This window comes from Papio anubis, chromosome 1 (genome assembly GCF_008728515.1).
Source record: "Papio anubis isolate 15944 chromosome 1, Panubis1.0, whole genome shotgun sequence".
Classification (NCBI taxonomy): Eukaryota; Metazoa; Chordata; class Mammalia; order Primates; family Cercopithecidae; genus Papio; species Papio anubis.
In genome coordinates, this window is record NC_044976.1 from 139,113,227 (window position 1) to 139,139,803 (window position 26,577).

General features: G+C 38.9%; 1 protein-coding gene and 1 pseudogene across 2 annotated transcripts in view; one reads left to right on the plus strand and one right to left on the minus strand.

The window, feature by feature from the left end:
- MIA3 (MIA SH3 domain ER export factor 3) overlaps positions 1–26,577 on the minus strand; it is a 55,051-nt gene that overhangs the window by 27,645 nt on the left and 829 nt on the right. For both annotated transcript variants that reach the window (XM_009186891.3, XM_009186880.4), the window contains exons 2-6: positions 24,231–24,364; positions 18,240–18,326; positions 13,342–16,156; positions 11,289–11,588; positions 10,358–10,503 (exon numbers count right to left, since the gene is read on the minus strand). In XM_009186891.3, coding sequence (XP_009185155.2) covers positions 10,358–10,503; positions 11,289–11,588; positions 13,342–16,156; positions 18,240–18,326; positions 24,231–24,364 — 3,482 coding nt within the window. The remainder of the gene's footprint in view (positions 1–10,357; positions 10,504–11,288; positions 11,589–13,341; positions 16,157–18,239; positions 18,327–24,230; positions 24,365–26,577) is intronic.
- Positions 345–985, plus strand: LOC116270349 (annotated as a pseudogene).

Consider the following 26,577-nt stretch of genomic DNA (forward strand, 5'->3'; position numbering starts at 1 on the left):
CAACCAACATAGTGAACCTCCCAAAGTCTCCTTATTCCCTTGGTAATCTCCTGCCCCTTTTCACCCCTCCCTGCCCCTGAAACAGAATTTCTGTCATAATAGATTAGTTTGCATTTCCTAAAGTTTTATATGTATGTAATAATGCACGGTTATATTTTCTCTGGCTTTTCTCAGCATAATATGAAATTCACCCACATTGCTGCACATATCCATAATGGTTCATTTGTTTTTATTGATGAGTAGCATTTCATTGTATGGGTGTGCCATAATCTGTTTATCTGTCATCTATGGATGGATATTTGATTTTTTCCAGTTTTAGGCTTTTATAAATAAAACTTCCAAGACTATCATGGAGATGAATCTGCCACAGCTAGAAATGCTCAAGAACCAGCTGGACCAGGAAGTGGAGTTCTTGTCCACGTCCTTTGCCCAGCTCAAAGTGGTACAGACCAAGTATGCAGAAGCCAAGGACTGTCTGAACATGCTGAGTAAGAGCAACAAGGGAAGAGAATTACTCATCCCACTGATGAGTTCGATGTATGTCCCTGAGTAGCTGCATGATGTGGAACATGTGCTCATCGATGTAGGAACTGGGTACTATGTAGAAAAGATAGCTGAGGATGCCAAGGACTTCTTCAAGAGGAAGACAGACTTCCTAACCAAGCAGATGGAGAAAATCCACCAGCTCTCCAGGAGCACACCATGAAACCGGCTGTCATAGAAATGATAAGCCAGATGATTCAGCAGCCCAGAGCCCTGGGGGCACCTCAGGCTACTGCTAAGACCTGAGAGTTTGTTGCAGAAATGGGGCAGAGGGATACCCCTTGGGCGTGGCTTCCTGGTGCCAGGGAGGGGAAAGGTCTTATGTTTAATGCCAATAAATGTGCCAGCTGGGCAGAAAAAATAAACTGTCAAAAACATTGATCTACAAGTCTTTCTATGCATGTATAATTTATTTTCACTTGGGTAAATGTGTCTCAGGTAAATGTTTAGGAGAAGAATGGCTGGATCATATGCCCAGTGTAGGTATGCCTTCTTAAGAAACTGACAAGCTGTTTTCCAAGATAGCTGTACCACTTCACATCCCCACCAGCAGTGTATGATACTTCCATTTCCTCCACATCTTCTCCAACACATGGTATAATCAGTTTTTTAAATTTTAGCCAATATAATAAGTGTGTAGTGGTAACTCATTCTGCTTTAAATTGGCATTTCCCTGATAATTATGCTGAACATTTTTTAATGTGCTTACTTGCAATTGGTATATCTTTCTTGGTAAAGTGTAATTTTACTGCATTACATTTTTTTAGATGAATGTTGAAGTTCTTTATGTATTCTGAATGCAAATATTTTATCAGATAGATACTTTGCAGTGACTCTTTCCCAGTCTGTAGTTTGTATAACAGTGTTTTTTAAAGAGATGTTTTTATTTTGATTAAATCCAAATTATCAAATTTCTCCTTTATGAATCATACTTTTGATGTCAACTGTAAGAAATCTTTGCCTAATCCAAGTTCAACAAAATTTTTCTCTTAATTTTTCCTAGAAGTTTTATAGTTTTAGGGTTTACATTTAAGTTTATGAACCACTTTGAGTTAATTTATGTACATGATGTGAGGTATGGATCAATTTTTTGTATATAAATATCTAATAGTTTGGGTACCATTTGTTGAAAAGACTTTTTCCATTTAATTGTCTTTCCACCTTTGTTAGAAGTCCATTGTCATACATGTATAAATCTATTTCTGGATTTTCTATTTTGTTCCAATGGTCTATTCATCTGCTGTCTTAATTACTAGAGCTTTATAATAAGTCTTGAAATTACATGATGCTTGGGCTATTCGAGGTCCTCTGCATTTTCCATATGAATTGTAGAATCAGCTTGTCATTTAAAAAACATCCTTCTGAGATTTTAATTGGGGTTATGTTAATGCAAGTGATCAAATTGGGGAGCTTAACAATATAGTCTTCTGACTCATAAACAAGGTCTATCTCTCCATGTATTTAGGTCTTCTTTAATTTCTATCAGCAATATTTTATAGTTTTCAATGCATATGTCTTACACACTTTTTGCCACATTTATCCGTAAGTACTCCATATTTTTGATACTATTGTACATGGAATTTAACTTCAATTTCCAATTGTTCATTGCTAGTACATATAAATACAATTGCTTTTAGATGTAAATCTTTATCTAGCAATCTTACTAAACTTAGTACTTATCTAGCAGATTTTTTCTGCATCCCACCAGATTTTATGCATGTTGTCTGCAAAAAAAGACAATTTTACTTCTTTCCCAATCTGGACGCATTTTATTTCTTTTTCTTGCCTTAGTGCACTGGCTATTGCCTTACAACACTGAACAGATGTAATGAGAGTAGACATTCTTGTTTCACTTCTGGATCTTGGGGGGAAGACATTCCATCATTCACTATTAAGTATGATGTTCATTTTAAATCTTTCATAAAAGCGATTTAAGTTCCCTTCCATTTGTAGTTTGTTGATAAATTTATTGTTTTTTAAATTACACAGTAATCAATTTTAGATTTTTTTCAAAGTGGTTTTCTGTGTTTACTGAACTGAACATATGGATTGTCTTTTTAAAGTTTGTCATTATGGTTAATTACACTGATTTTCAAATGTTAGAGAAACTTTGTATTCTCAGTATAAATCCTATTTGGTCATAGAGTATTTTCTTTTTTATATATTGTTGGATTTGATTTGCTAAAATTTTTGTTTAGAGTTTTTGTACCACTGTTGATGAGAGATACTGGTCTGTGGTGTTCTTTCTTACTTGTCTTTGTCTTTGCCTTGTTTTGATATCCTGGTAACATTAGCTTCATACAATGAGCTGAGAAGTATTTTCTGCTCTTCAGCTTAATAGATGAGTTTGTGTAGAACTTGTATTATTTCTTCCTCGTAAGTTTAATAGAATTCAGCAGTGAAGCCATCTGGGTGTGGGGTTTTCTTTCTGGAAAGGTTTTTAGCTATAAATCCAATTTATTTAATAGTCATAAGGTTATCTGTTTCTTCCCGAATGAGCTTTTGCAGTCTGTGTCTTAGACAGAATTTCTTCATCTAAATTGTCAAATTAATTGACGTAATTTGCTCATAATATTCCCTTATTATAATTCTAACATTTGAAGAATCTGTGGTGATGTCTTTCTGATTGCTGCTATTGGTAATCTGTATTCCCTGTCTTCTTTCCCTGTTCACTTTGGCTATAGGTTAATCAATTTTATTAATCTCAAAGAACCAGGTTTTGGTTACATTGATTTTCTCTCTTTTCCTTTTGTTTTCTATTTCATTAAATTATGCTCTTATCTTCATTATTTCTTTTCTTCTGCTTACTTGAGGATTAGTTTGCTCTTCTTTCTCTAGTCTCTTACAGTGGAAAATGAAGTCACTTATTTGAGACCTTTCTTTTTTCTAATATAGGTAGTGCTATACATTTCCCACTAGTGCTTTGGCGACATTGTACACACTTGATATATTTGTTTTCATTTTATTGTCTTTATTCTTTTTTTCTTTTCTTGAGACAAGGTCTTATTCTGTCACTTAGGCTGGAGTGCAGTGGTGCAATCCCTGCTCACTGCAGCCTCGATATCCTGGGCTCAAGCAACCCTCCCACTTCAGCTTCCTGAGTAGCTGGGACTACAGACATGTGCCACCATGCCCAGCTTTTGTGTGTGTGTGTGTGCATGTTTTGTAGAAACAGGATTTCACCATGTTGTTCAAGCTGGTCTCGAAGTTCTGGGCACAAGTGATCCTCCTGCCTCAGCCTTCCAAAGTGCTAGGATGCCACTGCGCCTGGCCTGTTTTCATTTTCACTGATCTCAAAATACTAATTTCTCCTTTTCTTTTTAAACTTGTAAGATGATAAGAAAAAAGTGTGTCACCTAGTTTCCAAATATTTGGAGATTTTCCAGATATTTCCATTATTGATTTCTAACTTAATTATATTGTGAAGAGAACACACGTTGTACTACTTGAATCATTTTATATTCATTAGACTTGTTTTGTGGCTGATAATATAGTTCATTTTGGTAAATGCTTCATGTGCACTAAAAAGTATATGTATTCTGCTCTTCTTGGGTGGAATGTTCTATAAACATCAATAAGGTCAAGTTGGTTAATGATGATGTTCATAACTTCTAGATCCTTATTGACTTCCTATTCTATCAGTTATTGAGAAGGGGTACTGAAATCTCTAATTATAATTGTAAATTTATCTATTTTTCGTTGTTGTTCTATCCATTTTTGCTTCATGTGCTTTGAAGATACATTATTAGGAGCACATTCATTTAGGATTTTTATATCCTCTTAATTAATGGACCATTTTATCATAAGAAATGGATTTTCTTTATCCCTAGTCATGTACTTTGCTCTGGAATCTTCTTTGGTTTAATATAGCCACTCCAGCTTCCATTTGACTAGTGTTAGCATGGGATATCTTTTCTCAATCTTTTTAGTTTTAACTTTTTTTCTATTTTTTAATATAAAGTTTATAGACATCTTGTTGGGTCTTGCTTCTTTACCCAATCTGACAAACTTTTCCTTTTAATTGGGGTGTTTAGACAAGTTCCACCTACTGTGATTACTGATATAGTTAAAAGTTTAGCATCCTCTTTTTTTTCAATTTGTCCCACCTGTTCTTTGTTCCCATCTTCTTTCTCTTATTCTGCCTCCTATATCAGTCTTTTTAATTATTCCGATTTATCTCATTTATTGGCCTATTAGCTATAACTCTGTTATATTAGTGGTTGCTTTATAGGGTTTATAGTATACATTCTCAACTTATCACAGTCTATCTTCAAATGACACTACACTATTTCATTTATATAATAATAACTTTATGATAGTTACTACCATTTCTCCCTCTTCTGACCTTTACATTATTATCATACATTTAACTTTTACATATTTTCTAAACCCCATATTATACTGATATTTGTCTTTAAAGTCAATTAACTTTTAAAGATATTTAAATAATAAGAAAATGGTTTTATATATTTATCCACAAGGTTATCATCTGGCATTCTTCACTCCTTTGTGTAGTGCCATATTGTCATTTTCCATCAGTCTAAAGGACTTCCTTTAACCTTTCTTATGGTGCAAGTGTGTTGGTGAATTCTTTCAGCTCTTGTATGTTGTTGTCAGAAAAGGTCTTCATTTCATCATCTTTGGTTTTGAAAGATATTTTGCTGGGTTTGATGTTGCAGGTCAACAGTATTGCTCTTCAAGTATATTAAAGCTATTACTCCATTGTATGTTCTCATGCCTTATTATTGACAAGAAGTCTGATGTCATCCGTGACATAGTTCCTCTGTCTCTGTGTAAAATGTCTTTCTGCTCTGTTTTGAGCAATCTGATTATGACAGACCTTGGAGCAGTTTTCTTCATGCTTCTTGTGCTATGGGTTTCACTTAGCTTCTTGGGTCTGTGGCTTTACAGTTTTCATAAATTTTGGAAAAATTTCAGTCATTATTTCTTCAAATATTTTTCCAAATGCCTTTTCTCCCCTCTTATACAGAAATTCCAGTTATACATCTATTAGGCTGCTTGACAGTGTCCCACAGGTCACTGATGTTGTGTTCACATTTCTCAGGGTCTTTTTCCCCCTTTGTGTTTCATCGAGGATAGCTTCTATTGCTGTATCTTCGAGTTCACTAATCTTTTCGTCTACAGTGGCTACTCTGGCACGAATCCCTTCTAGTGCATTTATCGTCTCAGGCACTGTGTAGTTTTTCATCTCCAGAAATTTGATTTGGGTCTTTTTAAAAAACAACTCTTTCATGTCTCTCCTTACTTTTTTAACATCCAAAATAACAGGAATAGTCACTGTTTTAATACCCTTGCCTAAATCTAATATCTCTGGCAGTTCTTAGTTGGCTTTGATGGTTTGATTTTTCTCCTCATCCTGGGTCATATTTTCTTGCTTCTTTGCATGCCTGATAATCTTTGATTGTATGTCATGCTTACGAACACATATCCTTGAGCTTCGCTCTAGGATGCAATTCAATTACTTGGAAACAGTTTGGTTTTGAGTCTTAAAATTTGTCAGGCAAGACATTAGTAGCATTTAGTCAGAGGCAAGACCCTTCTAAGAACTCTGGATCTCCCTACTATTATTAGGTTTTCCAGGCACTATTTCTAGCCCTGTGTCAAAAACCATTCCTTCTGATCACTTAGATGATTTCTGTGACTTTGAGTAGTTCTGTTACACACATGCTAACGAACTCCTAACCTCCCAAAGTGCTGGGATTACAGGCATGAGCCACCACGCCCAGCCCATAGTATCCATCTTTCTGGTACCTTTTCCTGCATATTTCAGATGTCTCAGTCTCCCTGAACTTTGATCTCTGCCTCCTCTGCAAGATGGGTGTACTCCGCTTGTGTTCTCCATCCCTGCACTGAGGTCAAGAAAGTACTGCCAGGTAGAAAGCTGGGAGGTTGTAGAGCTCACCTATTTGTTTCCTTTCTCTCAGGGGTCACAAAATTTTGTGCTGCCTGTTGTTCTCTATATGAAAAACAGGTTTTAAAATATATTTTGTCTAGTTTGTTTATTGCTTTCAGTGGGAGGGTGAGTCTCATCCCAGTTACGCTGTCTACGGAGTTCTTTCTGTTGTTGTTGTTGTTACTGCAGTGCATTCATTGAAGAAACAGTTTTGTTTGGCTCCTAAGGTATATGATGGTCTAGATTTTGCTGACTACATCCCCCTGGTATATTTTAACATGTTTCTCTGGTTCTTTATATTTCCTGGGAATTGGTAGTTGGATCAGTAGTCAAATTCAAATTCAATTTTGTTTGTCAAGAATACCTAATAGGAGATGTTGTGTACTTCTATCGGGAGGCATTTAACATCTGGGTGTCCCTCTTTTTTTTAAATTCTCTTATATTGTTCCTTCATTTAAAGGCTGGGGTATTTCTACAAAGAGAAAATTATGATCAAGTATTCTTTACACTGAGATTTGGCTTGTATAGTTAAGGCAGGGTAAATATTTGATTCTTTTTCTTTTATTTAAACAATTTTCAAAATAATGAGTTAGACAACTCATTATTCTTGGCATTATCAAGTGATGTCCAAAGGGTTCGAGACCAGCCTGGCCAAAATAGTGAAACCCCGTCTCTACTGAAAAATACAAAAATTAGCCAGGCGCAGTGATGGGCACCTGTAATCCCAGCTACTCAGGAGGCTGAGGCAGGAGAATCACTTGAACCCAGGAGGTGGAGGATGCAATGAACCGAGAAGGCACCACTGCACTCTAGCCTGGGCAACAGAGCAAGACTCTGTCTCAAAGAAAAAAAAAAGATGGACACTATGAACAAAAAGAGTTCCAGAAATATGCAAGGAGGTCTCCCCTTCAGCCTCAGCCTGAATTCTAAACAGTATCTGTGTAGGGTAAGACTCCTTAAGGATGGGCAAAGAATAACTAAAGGAAAAAAGAACAACTGTAAGCTAAACAATTCCCAGAGTTGTCACAGGGCTGCGAGACATTTGAATTCCAGCTAGTCAGAGTGAACTGACACACAAAAAGTATGGCCAATAAGCAGTGAAAAAGTGCTCAGGATCGTTAATCATCAGGAATTACAATTAAAACCGCAAAGACATACCCACTACGATAGCTAAAATTTAAGACTGATAATACCAAGTGTTAGGGGAGGTGTGGTCAAATGGAAGTTTCATTAATTGCTGATGGAAGTATAAAATGGGACAGTCACTTTTGGGAATTATTGGGCGATGGTCCCATGGATTCTCTGCTTTTGTATATTTGAAATTTTCCAGGATAAAATGCTAAAATAAATTAAAATATAACTTCAAATATTTAAACGATTACTATGTAAAAAGAGAATTAGATTCTATAGAGGAAATCATGGAGGAAAATTTGGAGTCAGTATAAGAATGAACTAGGCAACAAAGGAATGTATAGCCTTGCAAGGTAGGCGGCTCACACTAGGAACTGGTGATGCACAGGTCCTAAAAAGGCAGGATTAGAGTACAGGGAATTGCTATGACTACTGAGAAGTTTTTTTAAGCCTTTCAAAAGTCAGAATTACACTTTATACCTCTTGGAATCTTTTATTCCTAGCACAATTTCTAGTACATATTTAGCCATCAAAATGCTCTTTTGACAATCCCTCTCAAGTCGGCATCTTATAACACTGTGCCTTTATATCTTGCCATTCATGTCTGTCATTCCCTGTTATCCCCTAATCACAGATTGTATCCTACACCACTCCTATATGCCCCAACCCAGGCCTAGAAGAGGGCTCTGTGTGTATCTAGAAATATGATTAATAAAAAATTCCTTCTACAACTGGGGCTATTAAATTTTTCAAGTGATAATTTCATTCTGAAAACCAAATTCTGAATTCTGAGACTGTCTTAATCCCTGAAAATTTCATTATTCCAACTGTACAAATTAAAATACACACCTTTACCCATGTGACTATTACCAGCACAAAAATGAATAATACTGAAAAACGGTTTGGATTTCCTACTTGTTTTCCATCCTGGTGGTCTTTCCCCTGAAACCCCCAGGTATTCAATGTCTTTCTATGCCCTTTGACCATCCAAATGAGAATTAGGTGAGGGATGAGATCTTACACAATGCCAGATGCTACACCAGACATTTTACATTACCATGTCATTTAATTCTTACCAACAATTGGAGTAGGTATTATCTAAATTTTTCAGATGAGAAAGTTGAGGTTCAAAGTTTAGTAATTTTCCCTAAACTTCTAATCGATAGCTTTGGGATTTGAAATAAAATCATCTTGGCTTGAAACCCATAGATTTTAACAGAAAAACAACAAAAATGCTCTTTCCTATTCGAGTCTTGAAATAACAGGACCTAAAGGAAATGGCTTTGGTGAGGAGCATACTTTCTCTGTAGCCCTAAGGGCAACCTGAGCTCCAACTTCCAGAGCTTGCTTGTTCCTCTAATTTAACAAGAAAAAAATGTCAAATTCTACCAAGTACCACAAGGGGGAGCTAAGTCCTAAAAAGCCTAGATAAGCTTCTAGGCATTAAACGTCTCATTTGGAGCATGGCTCCCTTTAGAAAGATCTGAATAAATATTCTGCCGTAAGTGACTCTTGCTAAGAAGCAGACCTGACAATCCCTTTCCTGCTTAAAATCTTCCAAGGATCTCTGCCAACAATGGTCTGACCACTCACCATGGCACACAATTTCCTTATTTCCTTTCTGACTTTCCCTGCGTCCCTCCAACAGATTTTCCCCCTCTTAACTCCATACTTTTTTATTTTTATTTTTTCTGAGACAGGGTCTTGCTCCATTGCCCAGGCTGGAGGGCAGTGGCACGATCTCAGCTAACTGCAACCTCTGCCTCCCGGGCTCAGGTGATTCTCCTGCCTCAGCCTCCCAAGTAGTTGGGATCACAGGTGTGCCCCACCCTGCCCAGCTAATCTTAACTCCACGCTTTAACACCACCAACTGGCGGGGAATAGTGGCTCATGCCTGTAATCCCAGCACTTTGGGAGGCCAAGGTGGGCTCCCATGGGCTCAGGAGTTCGAGACCAGCCTGGGCAACATGGCAAAACCCCACCTCTACAAAAAATAGCCAGGCATGGTTGTGCGCACTTGTGATCCCAGCTACTCATGGGGCCGAGGCAGGAGGATCACTGAGCCCAGGAGGCAGAGGCTGCAGTGAACTGAGATTGCGCCAATGCACTCTTGCCTGGGCTACAGAGCAAGACCCTGTCTTAATTTAAAAAAAAAACAACAACAAAAGAAAACACCAACTACCCATGCTTCCCTGACTTCCCCAGATAACCTTTTCTTCATGCCTCCATTTCTCTGAATGTGTTTTCTGCCTGATTGCATGCTGCCCGCCCCACCCCCGCCCATCTCCCTCCCCTAGCCCTTCTATTTGACAACTCCAAGTCAAGCTCCCATCTATCTTTCAACTCTGCTTAAAGCATGTCTCAGCAAACTTCTGGCCTTTCCTACCACTCTCCCTCCACAATGAACCAATTTATGCCATCGATTGTTCTACCATCAGGTAAATACTTCTCTTCCTGCCCATTATCATATTACATTTCAAGTGAATGTCTTTCTCTCCTGGCTAAATTGAAAGGTTCCTGAAAGGAAGAACCATGTTTGACAGGTGTGCCTGTGCCCAGCTCCAGCATACAGCAAAGCCTCCACATGTGCTGTACTAAGAGCGCATTAAAGCCACACACCTGTGGCTCATTTCAAGATCTCTCCTCAAAGGATCAAGAGTCATGTTCATAAAGACAATTTAAGTTCTTCACCTCATGCTCAAAATCAACTTAAAAACTGTAATAATCAACATTTTAGTTAAAAAAAAGAAAACTATGTATCAAACTTACCAACTTAGTTAAATAAAATATGAATGAATACATTAGAAGGATTGCATTTTCCAAAGCTGTGACACTTGCTGGCTCTTCGGCAGCTGTCTCTAGTTGTTTGTTTGCATCAATAGCATCCATAGGAGTGTCTTCTCCTGTAATTGGCCCTGGAATTGGGAGGAAAATAGATATTTTGTGCTTTAGAATAAGAATGGTTTCTCTTTCAAAAAAATACTGATTGAATATCCACTAAATATTAGGTACTGTGCCTGGAAAGTAAACATTCTCATCTCTCACTGGATGTTTACTGTGCACTGTGGTGAAATACTCTTTGTGTCAGTCAGTCTATCCTGGACTATTACACACTACAGTGTTCTGTACTGTCTCCTATGAGCTTATGCTATAAACATACTTGGACCCCTTCACTGTATTTTAAGAAGTTTTATTTACCAAGTCCAGATAGCAAATCAAAAAAAGAACTGCATTGCACTGTATTTTATTTGGAAAGAGAGGGGTAAAGCAGAGGAAAAACTGAATTTGTGAGTTTTAGAGCAGTGGTTCTCCAACCGTAATTTGCATCAGGTCAGTCTTTCCTGGAAGGCTTGTTAAACACAGACTGCTGGTCCCACCCCCAGAGTTTCTGATGCTGCTGGTCTGGTTGAAAACTACTGTTTTAGAGCATAAGGCCTTTTAAGAATAATATTTTAGATTGAAATAATTTACACAAGATAGTGACAGCCAAACACTGGTTTGTAGGTTAGTTACAGCCTCTGGTGTCTTTCCTATTTTTGATCTCCATCTGTCTTGACGCCTGCTTTTCTCTCAATTAGCTCTGGGATCCTTTTTTCATTTGAGTTTAACAAGTCTCTAGCTCCTACCTTCGACAATGAATCTCCTAGAAGGCCTTCTTTATGATGTCTCCACTTTGTAGAAAAAAATTAGCAAGCTTTACCTGGGTCCAAGTCTTTCTCAGTATTTGGCTTTGGTGACACTTCCGAGGCATGAGTGTCCCTGATCACACGCCAGTCCAAGTCTTTCTCAGCATTTGGCTTCGGTGACACTTCCGAGGCATGAGTGTCCCGGATCACATGCTGGTCCAAGTCTTTCTCAGCATTTGGCTTCGTTGAAACTTCCGAGGCATGAGTGTCCCCAATCACATGCTGGCCCAAATGGGTGGGCTCTTCAGAAACCTGCACGTTAAGTTCTGCTGTGTTCTCTTGTGAGAAATTATCTTCATGCAGTGGTTGCATCTCTATAGGTGAGAAGAACACACTGGGTTAGCACAACTTGATGACATTACCTGTTAGGGTAATCCCACTGACCATACCAGCTCCAGGGCACCTCAACATTGCCCTCCATGCATGGGCATCCCATGGAGCATAACTGGGCAGGGAAATAAGAGTTTCACTTTATTCCATTTAAAGGATGACTAATCTACATAAAATCTACAGAGGAGTATTTCATAAATATATTCATGGTAGGGACTTCAGTAACATCTTTCCTTGGCAAATCAACCTATGCCCACACAAATAAATTTGCAAAAGAGAATTCTACTCAAGAGCAGAAATGTGAAACATCTATTCTGCAGAGAAGTAACATGAACTCTTGCATACACAAGCATGCCTTTCTCACAGAACTAGTACAGACAGGGACATTCCATGCCAGGGCAGCTTGCTGAAATGTCCTTCGAATACTTTCAAAGTACCTCTAAGAGTCAAAGAAAGTGAAGCCATCTCCTTTCCTAAGAGGCTCAGGGGACAGTCCAATGTGATCCACAGCAAAGGTGAATTTCCTTGTAGCCTGATATTTTACCCTGAAAATTCATCTGAATATTGCCTTCTTATCCAAAATACATGTTTTAATTAAATGCAAAAAAGTTCTCCTCCCCCAACTCTCAGGAAAAATTAGCACTCTGGAGTAGTACATTTTCCTGTGGCTTCCTGTCCCCTTGATACTCTCAATTCAGATACATCTGTCTGAAAAGCCGGGATACACCAGGTGCGGTAGCTCACACCTGTAATCCCAGTACTTTGGGAGGCCAAAGTAGGAGGGTCAATCGAGGCCAAGAGTTCAAGATCGGCCTGGGTAATATATCAAGACCCTGTCTCTACAATAAATAAAAAATTATTTGGGCACAGTGATGCATGCCTACTACAGGCTGAAATGAGAGGTTTGCTTGGGCCTAGGAGTTGGAGGCTGCAATAAGCTATGATCATGCCATTGCACTCCAGCCTGGGTGACAGGGTGAGATCCTGTCTTAAGAAAAAAAGAAAAAAAAAAAAAAGAAAGAGGAAGGAAGGAAGGAAGGAAAGAAGGAAGGGTGGGTAAAGGAAAAGAAAAGAAAGAGAAAAGCTCAGATGCAGAGAACAGAACAAGGAACTAGGAATCAGAATGCTTATGTCAGGATATTGGCTCAGGGTTAATTCAACTGAATGGCTTCCACGCATCAAGCACTGCATTAGAAGGCATCCCTGTCCCAACCTTGATTAATCTGAATGCAAGAACCTTATGGCCCCGGAAGGTTTAACTGGAGTAAGCGCTCCCAAGAAACAGGAAGGACAAGCCATCCACAAAAGACAAAATTGGGGAGGACATAGGAATTTAGCCAAAGCATTGATCTAAAAGTTATACCAGTCAATCCATGGTTAGAGAGCAGTTATTTTACGATTGAAAAATTGTGTTCAATAAAACCCTTTCATAATTTTACATGACATTTGTATTTTGTACATTACTTTCTGGTTTATATCTTTCTCTTTAGGTTTTTACAAAGTTTCCTTTTGAAAATGCTAACCAGTCTCAACTATTCTAAGGGGAACAGCAAGAAATCCTTCTCCATGCTCCAGTCTAAAAGAAAGAAGGCAGGAAGGAACATGCAGACCTCCCTGTGTTGTCCCTCTCCTTTAGGCACACTGGAAACTGAACAGAGCTTCACAAGATAGGAGGCACCTCAGCGACCCACCCGCCTGGTTCTCCAGCCCAATTCTGCAAGACCATAGGCACCTCACCTTCCATTGCTCCACCCAAGCCTTCCTCTACAGGTGGTGTCATCACCAGTGTGGCTGTCTCCTCTGCTGTGGAGTGCTTGTACCTGACAAAATAGATGAGGTCTTGAATGTCATCAAGCACTGCAGCCTCTTCAAATATGACCTGCATTCCCAGATCTCTATTTTCGTCCACATAAGCATCAAGCATTTTTTCTGCTATGCTCAGAATTTGTGACTCAGAAGCACGGAAGACCTTATCTAGGACTTTTTCCATATTATAGGGCAGGCTCTCCTGCTGTGCTGACTTCAGTTTTGATGACATTTCTTGTAGCAAGGCTTCCATCTCATAGGCATTAAGGTACTTCTTGAACCGCTGCAAAGACTGTTGCTCTTTAAAGAAGCTGCTTATGATAAGCAAGTCCTCCCTCTTGTAACTATACTCTGGCTCTACACTTGTATGTGGAGTCCAGAGGAACAAGTCATCTTCAGGGTGTGTAGCAGCAGAACCCTGGCTTTCTGTGCCCACGTATTTCTCTGTGTTCTCATGGTCCTCTTTTGAGAGTTCTCCCTCAAGCTTCCCTGCAAGCCCTGAGGTCTTCAGATGTTCCTCAGGGTTGTTGTTCTTCAGATAATCAGAATCTTTATTCTGAAACATTTCACCTAATTCTGGAGTCTGAGTTTTTATGCTGTCAGAAAAGTCACTTCCTTCAGATTGCCTCTGTGCTTTCTCATCTGCCAGAGGGCGTTCTTTTTCCACCACTGTATTTGGTTGCCTGCCTCCTGTGTTGACCCCTTTGGCAGCAGTCTCACTTTTTTTGTCACTATCTAAAATCATGCTAGTTTCTTCCTTGCTTTCTTCAATTTCTGGATCTGGATGAATGGTCCCTAAAACCGCTCTGTCAGGGACTTGCAGATTAACATCAAACTGCCTGCCCTGATTCCCAGGGTTTTCTTCTTTAGACCGTTTTGCACTTACAGCGTTTTCATCCTCTAGTAGTTCTTCAGAGGGATAATCGTCCTCTTCTGCTTCAGAAAGGAAAGCTGGTCCTCCTGTGCTGTCAGTTTGGTCTGTCTGTCCTACTCTCTGTGTGCCCTGCATTGCCTTGTGATGAAAAAACTCTTCATCCAAGGAGTCCTCTTCGGCTTCTCCCTCAGACAGCCTTATCTTCTCATTCATTTGCTTATTGACTGTGGCAGCTACATCTCTTTCTTGTTGCCAGGAAAGATTTCCTCCCAGAATGGGAACCTCATCTTTCAGTTCTCTGGGCAAATCAATCTCATCTGGAGAGGAGAATCTAGGTTGATTTTGAGTTTTAAGAACTAATTCCTCTTTCAATTCCTCACGTTGATGCTCCAGTGAAAGCGTGTGCGGTTTGGCCCCATTAACCAAAGCGTCTCCCTCCACACTGTCTCTGGATGCGTTAGGGTGGTTATCTCCCATGAGTGGTGCATTACCCAAGGATTCCTGTTGAATCTTTTTGTCATTCATTTGATTCCCTGCAGCTTTCTGTGCAGATTCACTGTCTGAGCCACCTTCCAAAATCTGCTCTCCAGGCTTTTCTTCACGGAGCATTCCTTTTGAGATATGAATAGCTGCTCCTTTTGGGTCATTTGCTTTATCATCATAAGCTGATTTTAATGTGTCTTTACCCTTTTCAGCAGCTGGCATAGAGTTGAGGTTATTGCTGTGAGCAGAACTGTGCACAGTCATGCCTTCTTGCTTTTCATCCTCTAATTCTGTCTCATCTTGTACCAGGCCCCTCTTGGATTCCTGAACTCCCCTCCCTTTTCCTTTAATGTGATGTTCTGTGTTTACTTCCGGGTCTTTGTCATTATTTGTTTTAGGAACATCTACAATCAAAAGACCATCATCTACATTGTCAGGGTCACTATAATCTGTTGCTGACTGTGGTTTCCCCAGTTTGCTCTCTGGGACTAACGCATCATCATCATCTTTTTCTTCCTCTGAACTAGAGCTCTCTAAATCCATCGTACCTCTATTTTCTTCACCTCCTGTGACAATAGAGAAGATAGTGTCCCCCCAGGTTGTTAGTATATTTTTATCATCATTTTTGATGCCAGGGGGCACAGTTAGCTCAATCTTATCCTCTTCATTTGAATTCTGCTCTTTATCTGTTGGATATTTCTCAACTCCAGACTTTGCTGGAGTTTTCACATCTTCCCCATCTGTAAAGGTAAGTAATGGCAACTCATCAAAGTCTTCTTGGTTCTCCTCATCTTCCTTTCCAACTGCATAATACTCAGCATCCAATTCCTCATCAAAATCATCTTCTAATGAAGTAACAAGTCTGGTTGTCTCATCATCAGATACAAGTGCATCAGCTGTTGAGCCAAATTTGGTTTTCAAGTCTAGAGTCATTTCTTTTTTCAAAAGTTTATAGGCATCAATCTTATCCTGTTCATTTGAGACCTGGGAACTATTGCTGGTTTGGTTGTTTTCACTTTCTGGCACTTTTAGTTTATCTTGCAGCATTTCTTCAAAAGATTCAAATGAAGGCTGCTCTCCCTGAGCATGATCTGCTTGGCTGTTTGCGTGGGAGTGGTGCTTCTGAGTTGTAAACTGTTCCTGAAGATCCTCAGTGTTTTCTGAGAATACACTATCGCTTTCCTCTGAGTTGGCTTCTACTGGTTCAGGTTCAGGTTCCCTTTCCGTAGATAATTCAGAGTTTTTTCCCATATCCTGTGAAGGTTTTTCTACAGCTTTCTCGGAATCTCCAGCTGCAGAATTGTACAGTTCCCAAAACCCTAAAAGTTCTTCTACATTATAATTATCAAAATCATCTCTTCCTCCATCAAAACAAACAAAATCCGTCTCCTGCAAGAAAAAGAAAAACATTAGTTTGTCAACAGCCAAGTGTCACCAGAGCAAACTCTTATCCATGTTAATGATTGAGATAATCTCAAATTCATGTTTGGCTCTAGAGGAGCTTTTGCATCAACACTGGGCACTGACTGTTCTTGGACAGTGGGTGGATAGGACACTGGAACCCACTTTCCCATCTGAGTAATACTCCTGGCTTCCCTTCATTCTCTCTTCCCCATGGGAAGAATGATTCATGTGGCTGGTGAGTTTGCTCAGTCCCATTCCTGTTTTCTGTTTGGGACCTGCTGGAGAGAAAACACATATTCTGCCCCTCCATGCTGTCCATTTGACAGAGACAGTCCCGCCTGGGGAGACCCCTAGTTGGGTAGCTCTGTCTGTGACTGGATAAGTCCATCTTAGTTTAGACTGCCATGTTAGAAAGCCCATTAGTTCTGCACACTCCAAACAGCTTTATCAGTAAATAACGGGGTCATTTTGATCTCCTATTTGCCCAATTTCTGGGTCTCCCAATTTGTTTTGAGCACAGGTGGGGAAAAGTGAGGTGTCATTTATTGGGTTTCCCAACTCCCAACATCTATGCCTGGTGTTCTGGGAATTCACTTCATAATAACGCATCCAGGAGGAGCTGAAAGACCATCAGCTTCTCTACATTGTGCCCTCTATGTCATACTTCTGTTCCCCCAGTCAGAAACAGGCAGAATCACCTGGCTGTCAGGTTCTCAGTCTACATGGATTTGGGACTCATATTTTCCTTGGACTGGGAAAGATAAATCAGCTTCAGAAGGAACTTACTGAGATACAGATGCATGAGATATAAAAATGTAAGAGAACAAAGAATGGTGTAAAGGAGGCTTCCCATTTTACTACTGCCACAAGAACAACTTGAAAACAAGGTTCACTAAGGTAGGTACCTGACTCCAAATAAGCATTCTAGGCAGTCACTAAGATCTGCTTTCAGGAATATTGAGTAAATCTATATTTTTCCTTTCCTCCACCGGTAAGCAAATTGACATACAAGGAGCCATAAAATGATGGAAAAGTTTAAAAAACAACAAAGATACTTTTCTTCCCCTAACTAAACATTCACAATCTTCTGGGGAGACTTGTCCAGTATTCCAGAGATGAATGATTTCCCCCTTTCCATCATGCACACTTCCGAGCCAATTTTTTAAATATTTAAATATTAAATATATTTAAATCCTTTTAGTCATAAAGCCATTGTGCGCTATAGATAAATGCTCTATAGAACGTGTAGTTAGCGCCCTACAGATACGAGACTGGACCTTACCTGAAACTCTCTGGTTCCCTTTTCTAAATCTATAACTATAATCCCTTAAATCACTAAGGAGTCAATAATAAGAAAACCTTCGTAAGTTTGCATTTCTGGCTCAGTATAAAATTAGAGCTTAATTAATTTAACCTGATTTCTGTATCCTTAAAATGTCTAACAGCTATCCAATAAGTAGTTTTCAAATTTCTCCTTTTGCTTGTGAAATGAAATTATTTGCCGTCTAACATTAATAAGTAAATACAAAACTACGGAACTCTTAATTTTTCACATATGATGCAGGAAAGAAAAGCCTTGTATAAGAGTACACGGCCTTGGCCAGGAGTGGTGGCTCACGCCTGTAATCCCAGCACTTTGGGAGGCTGAGGCGGGCGGATCATGAGGTCAGGAGATCAAGACCATCCTGGCTAACGATGAAACCCCATCTCTACTAAAAATACAAAAAATTAGCCAGGTGTGGTGGCAGGCGCCTGCAGTCCCAGCTAGATGGGAGGCAGAGGCAGGAGAAAGGCGTGAACCCAGGAGGCAGAGCCTGCAGTGAGCCGAGATCGCACCACTGCATTCCAGCCTGGGCGACAGAGCGAGACTCCAACTCAAACAAACAAACAAAAAAAGAGTACACAGCCTTATATAAGAATATCTAAACAACATCTATTTCAATATATTAGATAACTATCAGATTATGATAAAATCTCATTGAAATTATTTTGAAATTTTTCTTCTTTTCTAGGTAGTCACTTATAAGCCAACTTACAACTGAGGACAAGACAGAAATCCACAACTTACATCTGCTGGAACTCGTAGCTCTTCTTTGGTATATTCATGGACTACCTGGATTAAATCTTTTGGAAAATATCCAAAAATACGCCCAACCTATACAAAAGAATGGGCAAAAGGGACAAATATCAATCAAATTCTGTGTGAGAAATATAAATGAGAGACTTCTTAGTAGTGTAGAAAATATACAAATATATAGGTAAGTAGATATAACTAAGAGAGGTAGGTAGTTGCTGTTATAATTACACTGACATTATTACTACTCTGATAATTTAAGTACAGAAAACTGTTAAGCGAACATTTCTAAAACTCTGGAAGTTTTCTTATTATATTCAGCTTAATTCTAAACATAGTACATGTAAAGTTAGTGTTTAGAAGTAGATAAAAGAGCTATGTAAGGGAATATTATTGTATATTTTTATATTATTAAAACTATGCATAGTAAAGCTGGTTATAAACACAATTCCAAATAACCTCTAGCAAAAATGTACCTACCCATTTCATAGTATTGCTCACAACCCAGAACTTTTAAGTCATTCTTAAACAATAAACAACAGCCATGTAATAAGTAAAAAGAATGCAGAGTTTCTGAAATACATGACCACAACAACAAAAGGCAAATACAGCTGACCTTAAACAACACAGGTGTTAGGGGCACAGTCAAAAATCTGCACAGAACTTTTTTTGACTCCATAAAAACTGAACTACTAATAGCCTACTATTGACCAGAAGCCTTACCAATAACATAAACAGTCAATTAACACATATTTTATATGTTATATGTATATGTTCTCTTCTTACAATAGAGTAAGCTAGAGAAAAGAAAATGTTATTAAGACCAGGCATGGTGGATCATGCCTGTAATCACATTGGGCAGAGGCAGGTGGATCGCTTGAGTTCAGGAGTTGGAGACCAGCCTGGTGACATAGTGAGACCTCGTCTCTACAAAAATTTCTTTTAAAAAATTAGCAGAGCACGGTGGCATGCACCTGTAGTCCCAGCTACTAGGGAGGCTGAGGTGGGAGGATGACTTGAGCCCAGGAGGTTGAGGCTACAGTGACCCATGATGGCGCCACTGCACTCGAGCCTGGGTGATAAAGTGAGACCCTGTCTCAAAAAAAGAAAGAAAAAGAAAAGAAAATAAATGTTATTAAGAAAATCAGAAGGAAGAGAAAATATATTTACTATTCATCATTAAGTAGAAGTGGATAATCATAAAGGTCTTCATCCTCATCCTCTTCATATTGGGTAGGCTGAGGCAGAGGAAGAAGAGGAGGGGTTGGTCTTGCTGTCTCAGCAGTGGTAGAGGCAGAGGAGGTAGAAGAGGAGGCAGGAGACACAGGCACACTTGATGTACCTTTGTGGAAACACAATGTAATTTCTGTCTGGATTCTTTTGCTTCTTCATTTCTCTAAAAATGTTTCTATATGGTACCAACCCTTCTTCTACTGTTTGCTTTATTTTCAGTACCCCTATCAGAGAATGGTCCATGTTATAAAAGAAGTTAACAGCTGTCTTTAACAACTAAAACCCTTCTATCAGATTGTCTGGTGTTGACTTGTTTTGTGGCCGTTATGTCTTCTTCCTCATTTTCTGGCACTGGTTTGGAAGCACCTATTTCCATCAAGTTGTCTCCTGTTAATTCCTCTGGTGTGGTGTCTATTAGCTCTTGAATTTCCTCAAGATCCATATCTTGAAACCCTTCACCCTCACCTTTTTAGCCATATCTACAATCTGTTTCATACTTTCTTGACTGGCTCTATCATAATCCTGTGAAATCAAGCACAACGTCTGGATACAGTTTTAGGGCTTGACAGCTTTTATGGCCTTTTCTATAATGATGATGGCATCTTCAATGATATAATCCTACCAGAACTTCATGATGTCCTCTCTATTGGCATGCTCTTCCAAGGCGTTTGTGATCCTTTCCATAAAGTATGGTATGTAATGAGACTTAAAGTTCCTCATGACCCCCTAATCTAGAGGCTGAACTAGAGATGCTGTGTTTAGGGCAAGTAGACCATTTCAATTCCTTTGGTGTTGAACTCACAAGGTTGTGGGTGGCCAGGGGCATTTGTCCAATATGAAAAGAACTTTAAAAAGCAGTTCCTTATTGGCAAGGTACTTCCTAACTTCAGGGACAAAGCATTGATGGAACGAATCCAGAAAAAGGGTTCTCATTATCCAGACCTTCTTACTGCACATCCAAAAGACTGGCAGTTGGTATTCAACTTTCCCTTCAAGACAGATAAAAGCAGAAGGCAGTCCTCATCATAAACCCAACTGCATTTGCACAAAGCAATGGAGTTGGCTTATCCCTTCTTGTCTCAAATCCTGGTGCACATTTGTTTTTCTTATTTACAAATGTCCTTCGTGGTACTTTTCCCCCCCAGAATAGGGCACTTCTGTCAACATTAAAAACCTGTTCAGGCAGATAGCCTCTCTCCTAAATGATTTTCTTAATGGCACCTAGAAACTCTTCTGCTCCCTCTTGGTTGGCAGAAGCTGCTTCTGCTGTTGTCTTGACTTTCTTTAAGCCAAACCTCTTTCTCAAATTATCAAACTATCCTTTGCTGGCATTAAATTCTTCAGTGTTAGACCCTTCACTTTTCTTTTACTTTGAGTTGTTATATAATGACTTTGCTTTGTCTTGATTCACATTAGAGTCTATAGGAATGTCTTTCTAACAGCAAGCCTGTACCCACATAAAAGCTGTATTTTTAATAGTACATAAAATGGTATTTTGCAAAAAGTGTAAGATTTTCATAACTGCTGGCATAGCTGCAATAACAGCTTCATGGATTTCCTTTTCTTTTTTTATAATGGTCCTTAAGCTAGATTTGTTAATCTTGCAACCACAGCTGCAAACCTCAATCTACAGCACATATCAAGCAATCAACTTTTTCTTGTAATGTCATTACTCTTCTCTGCTACTTGACAGCACTTCCAACATCACTAGTGACACCTTGTATGGGTCCCAGAGTGTTATTCAAGGTTTATAGTATTGCACTAAACACAAAAAATACATGAAAACCACAAGAGATCACTTTTTACGCACTATACAATTGACTGGAGAGATGAACTGCTCACTTGGAAATGACATGGAAATGACGTGGAAATCACGTGGAAATGACAGCGTTACATGGCATTTTAAGTGGATACTCATAATACTTAAGCTCACTAGAACAGCAAAAGGAGGTGGCTATGCAATATATAGTACAGTATGTAGTACAATTAATTTATGCAATTATAATTTAATATTTTATCTTTACATGCTTACATTTCTCTCGACTGCAAAAGGCACCATTAAGATCTGCGTTTGTGTGTGTATGTTTCGATAAATTGTAACTTTTTATACAGATTCGTGTATGTCTTATGGCAGTAAAGAATAAAATACACTATGATCTACATGTAGCTTACACACTAATAACATATCTAACTTTTTCTTAATTTTTTTAGTAATTTCTATGCTATGCAGTCTGAGAGTTAATAAATTATTGCAAACCTCCACAAAATTTTACAATATATTTATTGAAAGAAATCTGCATTATAAGTGGACCCACAGAGTTGAAACCTGTGTTGCCCAAGGATCAACTGTATTTGCGGATATGATGTGTTATACTGCCATTTTCCAAAAGGATATTACAGGTAACTGGAGACAAAACAAAATTACAATGTAATACACACTAATCTGCACACCAAGCGTTTGTTTCATGCAAACCAAAATCTCTATAGAAAATAATTCCATTCATTTTCAGCACTAGTGAAATGTGCCCTCTTGAGAAACACACAGTCTTTTACTAGCTACTGTCTGAAAGGAAGAGGTATATCTTCCAATCATTAAAGGAGGAGGTGGCATGTAAATCAAATGCATGAAAAGAAAAAAAGACCATTATATCACTAATTCACAAAACATCTCCATTCATGAGTGCTCTCATTCTATCTGAAAACTATCTGAAAGCCAGTAGTAGTAGTAAAATACTGCCATGGAGATTAGATAAGGGCAATTAAACTCTGTGTTATTGGCAGATCAAGTCTAAAATGCTAAGAAACCAAAAAAGACTGCAGAATGAAAACTAAGAAACAGAAATGAGAATCATTTTGAAAGCTGAAGACAGAGTTTTTAAATTCCTAAGAATAAGGTTCATCAAATTAGAGGGAAGACTATTTTATTAAGGGAGAACCTGGAAAAAGGAAACAAATCAGAGGTAGAGGTATATAGAGAAAGGGAAATACTATACATTTACCTTCCTTAATCTTTGTCAATTGGGACCACAGGTGGCATCTCATTTCTTATGATTTGACACACACACACAAAAAAAAATTAAAAAAAAAATCATAGGTCCACATGACCAGAAGCAATCTTTATGTCTAATTTTGCTTTCACACATCATTTCTGCCAAGGTACTGTTGATTTCTTTTGGGCAGGGGGTGGGGGGGAAAGTAGAGTATTACCTTAAGAGAACAAATTCTGCATAAGATAATATCAGGACAAATACAAATAAATGCCAATGCCCTGTAAGGAAATACTGAAAAGGAAGACAGATAAGGCATGAGCCTTTCCATTAAAGAGTCTTTGACTTTATGTGAGCTAAGACAGTATACAAATTGACTGCCATACAAAGCAGTAAAGCAAATGCCACATGAACAGTGCAAACAAAGTGCCACCTAAACAATCACCAGGCAGCAAAGATCCCTTCTGGCTGGGTGCCGAAGGCAGCGTTCCTTAAGAAGGCAGGATGAGAGGTGCGACCCAGAAAGACTGACAGGACATCCAGAGGTGAATACGTGAATGAGCAAAACTGCAGTGGGAGGAAAATGTTAAGTCAAGTTCATTCATCCAAATGCTCATAGATGAGGAGAGAAAAAAAAAACTTAACTGTTCTATGAAAACCGCAGCCTAGATACATGGAAAAACATTTCCAAGAGTAAAGAATATCAACAAATCTCATTAGGTAGACTTGAAAGAAACAGATTTGTTTTCGTACAGAGGGAGCCACTTGGGATGCTCTCTAAATAGGAGAGCTGAACCTGACCAGTGGTTGTTTCCCAAGATTACTCCTGAGGAACCTGGAATGCCAACAAAATCAGTCTATTTTTCCTAAGGGGATTTCTTATTTTCTCTTTGTTTGTTTGTTGTTTTATTGAGAGTGAAAACTTTCATAGTTGGGGTGGGTATTTCTCTAAGTGGGGACAATCCTAAAGATATCGAGGACCCTTACTACTTAAAGTAAAAACACAGTCCACAAATCACTCTTTCTAAAAAGGAAAGGACAATAACTCATAAGACAGGCCTCTCAATGAGGTCACTCCCAGTGAATATCCTCGTTAAAAACACTAAAGCATTGATTGCTATGTCTGGTATCAGGGCACCCATAAAATCAGCTGGGAACAGAGCCCCTGGGGTAACTTCCAGACACAAGTGTCTGAAAAGCAGGACAAGGATGAACCCAAAGCTGCAAACAAAAAACAAACAAGAAAGCACATGGGAAACACAACATTTTGCTTTTTTACAGACTTATAATAGCACAGATGATTAGGGAACTGTTCCCAAGACTGCCACTTTTTCATAAATAAAAATATAAACAAAGAAATATACATAAAATCAACTTTAAACTTACATGCCTGAAACACTCTCTCAAACATAGTTTACATAGTAAGTCTAATTCCTAATTCCTATGAATCTTTCCTTTTTGAAGCAATGAAGTAAAGAATTTTTCAGCTCTTACCATTTCAACCCCTAATATGTATGTAGTATCCTAGAGGTTGACGCTGAGGGGAACTTGCCAGAATCAGTTCTATTTCAGAAGACTCTGCTGAGCCCCTACTCTGTGCAGACCCAAGGTCTGCTGGGTACACAGATCCATCTTTTTTCACAGTCAGGCAGAGAGGACAGGTTAACTCCATCAAGCGTCCCAAGAAAATGCAGTCATTTAAATCTACAGTGCTAAAGAAGCCAGTAAAAATTAAGCATATAAAGTATGTCAAAATTTTACTTACACTTCCAGCCCAAACTTCAGGCCATGCCCTTGCCAGTTTATAGTAAACATATACAGGATCACCTTTTTTAAAATTCACAAAACGACAATCCGGGCCTGTGAAATCTTCTAGAGCCTCACCGCGGTACATTAACACTGTATATAAAGAGAGAGAGAGAGAAAAAAAAATAGCCAGATATCAGGATTCAGTGTTCACAGTGCATATTGATTTATCAGGAAATATAAGAATCCCACTATAAACAACAACCAAGTTTTTCCAGTACTCTCTGGAATTTCTTTCATACGCTCAAAGAAAGTATCTCAAATCCTTAGAGCTTTACTGCTATAAATCATATCTTCTACAAGCAGACAGGGGAAAGGAAAACCTTCTCTATTTTTCTCTATGGATAATATTGAGAAACAAAAAGCAATGTGTCAACTGCCACACATGGCTTTTCTCACCCAAGTGAAACTCTCGATTCCCTCTCTAACCTTCTAGTCCTCAATCTTTTCTGTTTCATATTCATAAAAAGCTTCCTTTTGCAAATGGGTAAATTCAAGCCCAGATGATGACTAGCTTAAGCATGACTACATGAAGGGTAATAGGGAGCTAGAGTACCCAGGAACCCCCAAGAGGTCAATTAACTTGAACTAACCACTAAAAGTCTCTATCTTCAAGTGGCTATAACCGCTACTATGTAGCAGTAAACACTGTCAATTTCATTTGCAGCCAAGTTGTTCCCTCAGTACAGTGTCTGGATAAATTGATGGGAAAGGATATCTATCACACCCTACTGTAGATTCAATTACATCACAAGGGAATCTTTTCTGAAAGTAAATAATGTTGACTGCATCCAACATTAAGTTTCAAAACAAAGGAAAAAATACCCTTATGCATATTTTTCTATAAACAAAATCAAAAGTCGACATCCCATTTGGCTGGGACTAAGCAAAACTATGAGAATAGGTCAGTAATTCAATCACGCTTGATCTAGTAACTGGTAGAAGCAGTACTTTTATTTTTGTTGACCACATACACAGTTTCCCATGTAAGACGAAATGGACAATAAATACGCTGAAATAGCAGAGACAAAGAAGGATGAATGGAAATAAGATTTTTTCCAAAAGCCAATTTGCTACAAAATACATTAAAAACCTGCCTTTAAATGGCTGTACATGCATATAGATTTGGAAGGGGTTACTTGTTTTTTGAAGCTAAACTCTGATTATTTTCCAACATGTCAGCTTTGTAGCTCAGATATAATTGAGTGTGAGGCCAGGTTTAAGGTGATGGACAATTTAAGGTTGAGAATAAGACCAGAATTGAAAATGGCAATGTTTTTCTTGCTCCCCCTCATAATAGATCATAGAGGATTTATAATAATATATCAAAGGCCAAAAAACTGCACCTTGTGGAACAGCTATTTGAAAAGCACACAAGGGCACCTTTATACAACACAACACACACGCATCTAGATCTTGCTCCTGTTGATGCCTATTGTATTTGGTTTACTCTGTTTGAACACATACCATTTCTCAAGTTATGTTACAACCGTGAGCTCTTCTAACATCACGCCTTAGTACTGAAGAAGCACCAGTGATGTGATGATTCTCCAGGTACCTGTTTTGAGGGACCCAGGCAGCGCAACGCTTGCAAGCAAAGAATACCAACTATCTTGCCATTGCCAGCGGCAAATGGGTAACAGTGTGGTTTTGACCCAAGAAAACTAAAGGGAAAAATCATGGCAGTTGTACTGCTTTTGTAGTGTTTATTTACATCAACCATAGGGTTATCTCTAGGAATGGCTTCACACTCATTAGAGACCACTTTTCTTGATTAGTGTTGTAGAGATACAAACAGTTCATATTATGAAATTCGGTTTTCATAACATCAATTTGAATATAAATAGCTAAACCGTAGGGTTCTTGGCCTTCTTAAAATGAATACTTTTCTATAGGCATTGCTTAACAATGTATGAAAAACCGTTTCTGCAGCGGCTATCAGTAAGTTACAAGGCTGAGCCTGCCTGGGAGGCCCTAAAATGATCCTGGTCCGGCGAACACAGAGGGAAGAGGTTTCAACACACAAGTGGCTAAGGCTAAACCAAGCTTGGCTTATGAGACCCTTGGAGTATTTACTGTCATTCCTGTAATAACCCTCTTCATCCGAGCCTGAAGATCTGTGCCCTCTCCACCGCCCACCTCCAATCCCAGACTGGAGAGCAATTCCGCTTCCTGCGCACAGAAGAGGAGGCTGCCGGTCCCAGGTGGCCGGTGCAGATCCTCGGTCTCTTCGCAGAGCGAAAGATTTTGGTCTTCCTGCAGCCCTGCCTGGCAGTCTGCAAGGAGGCTTCCAAGCACAGAAACGA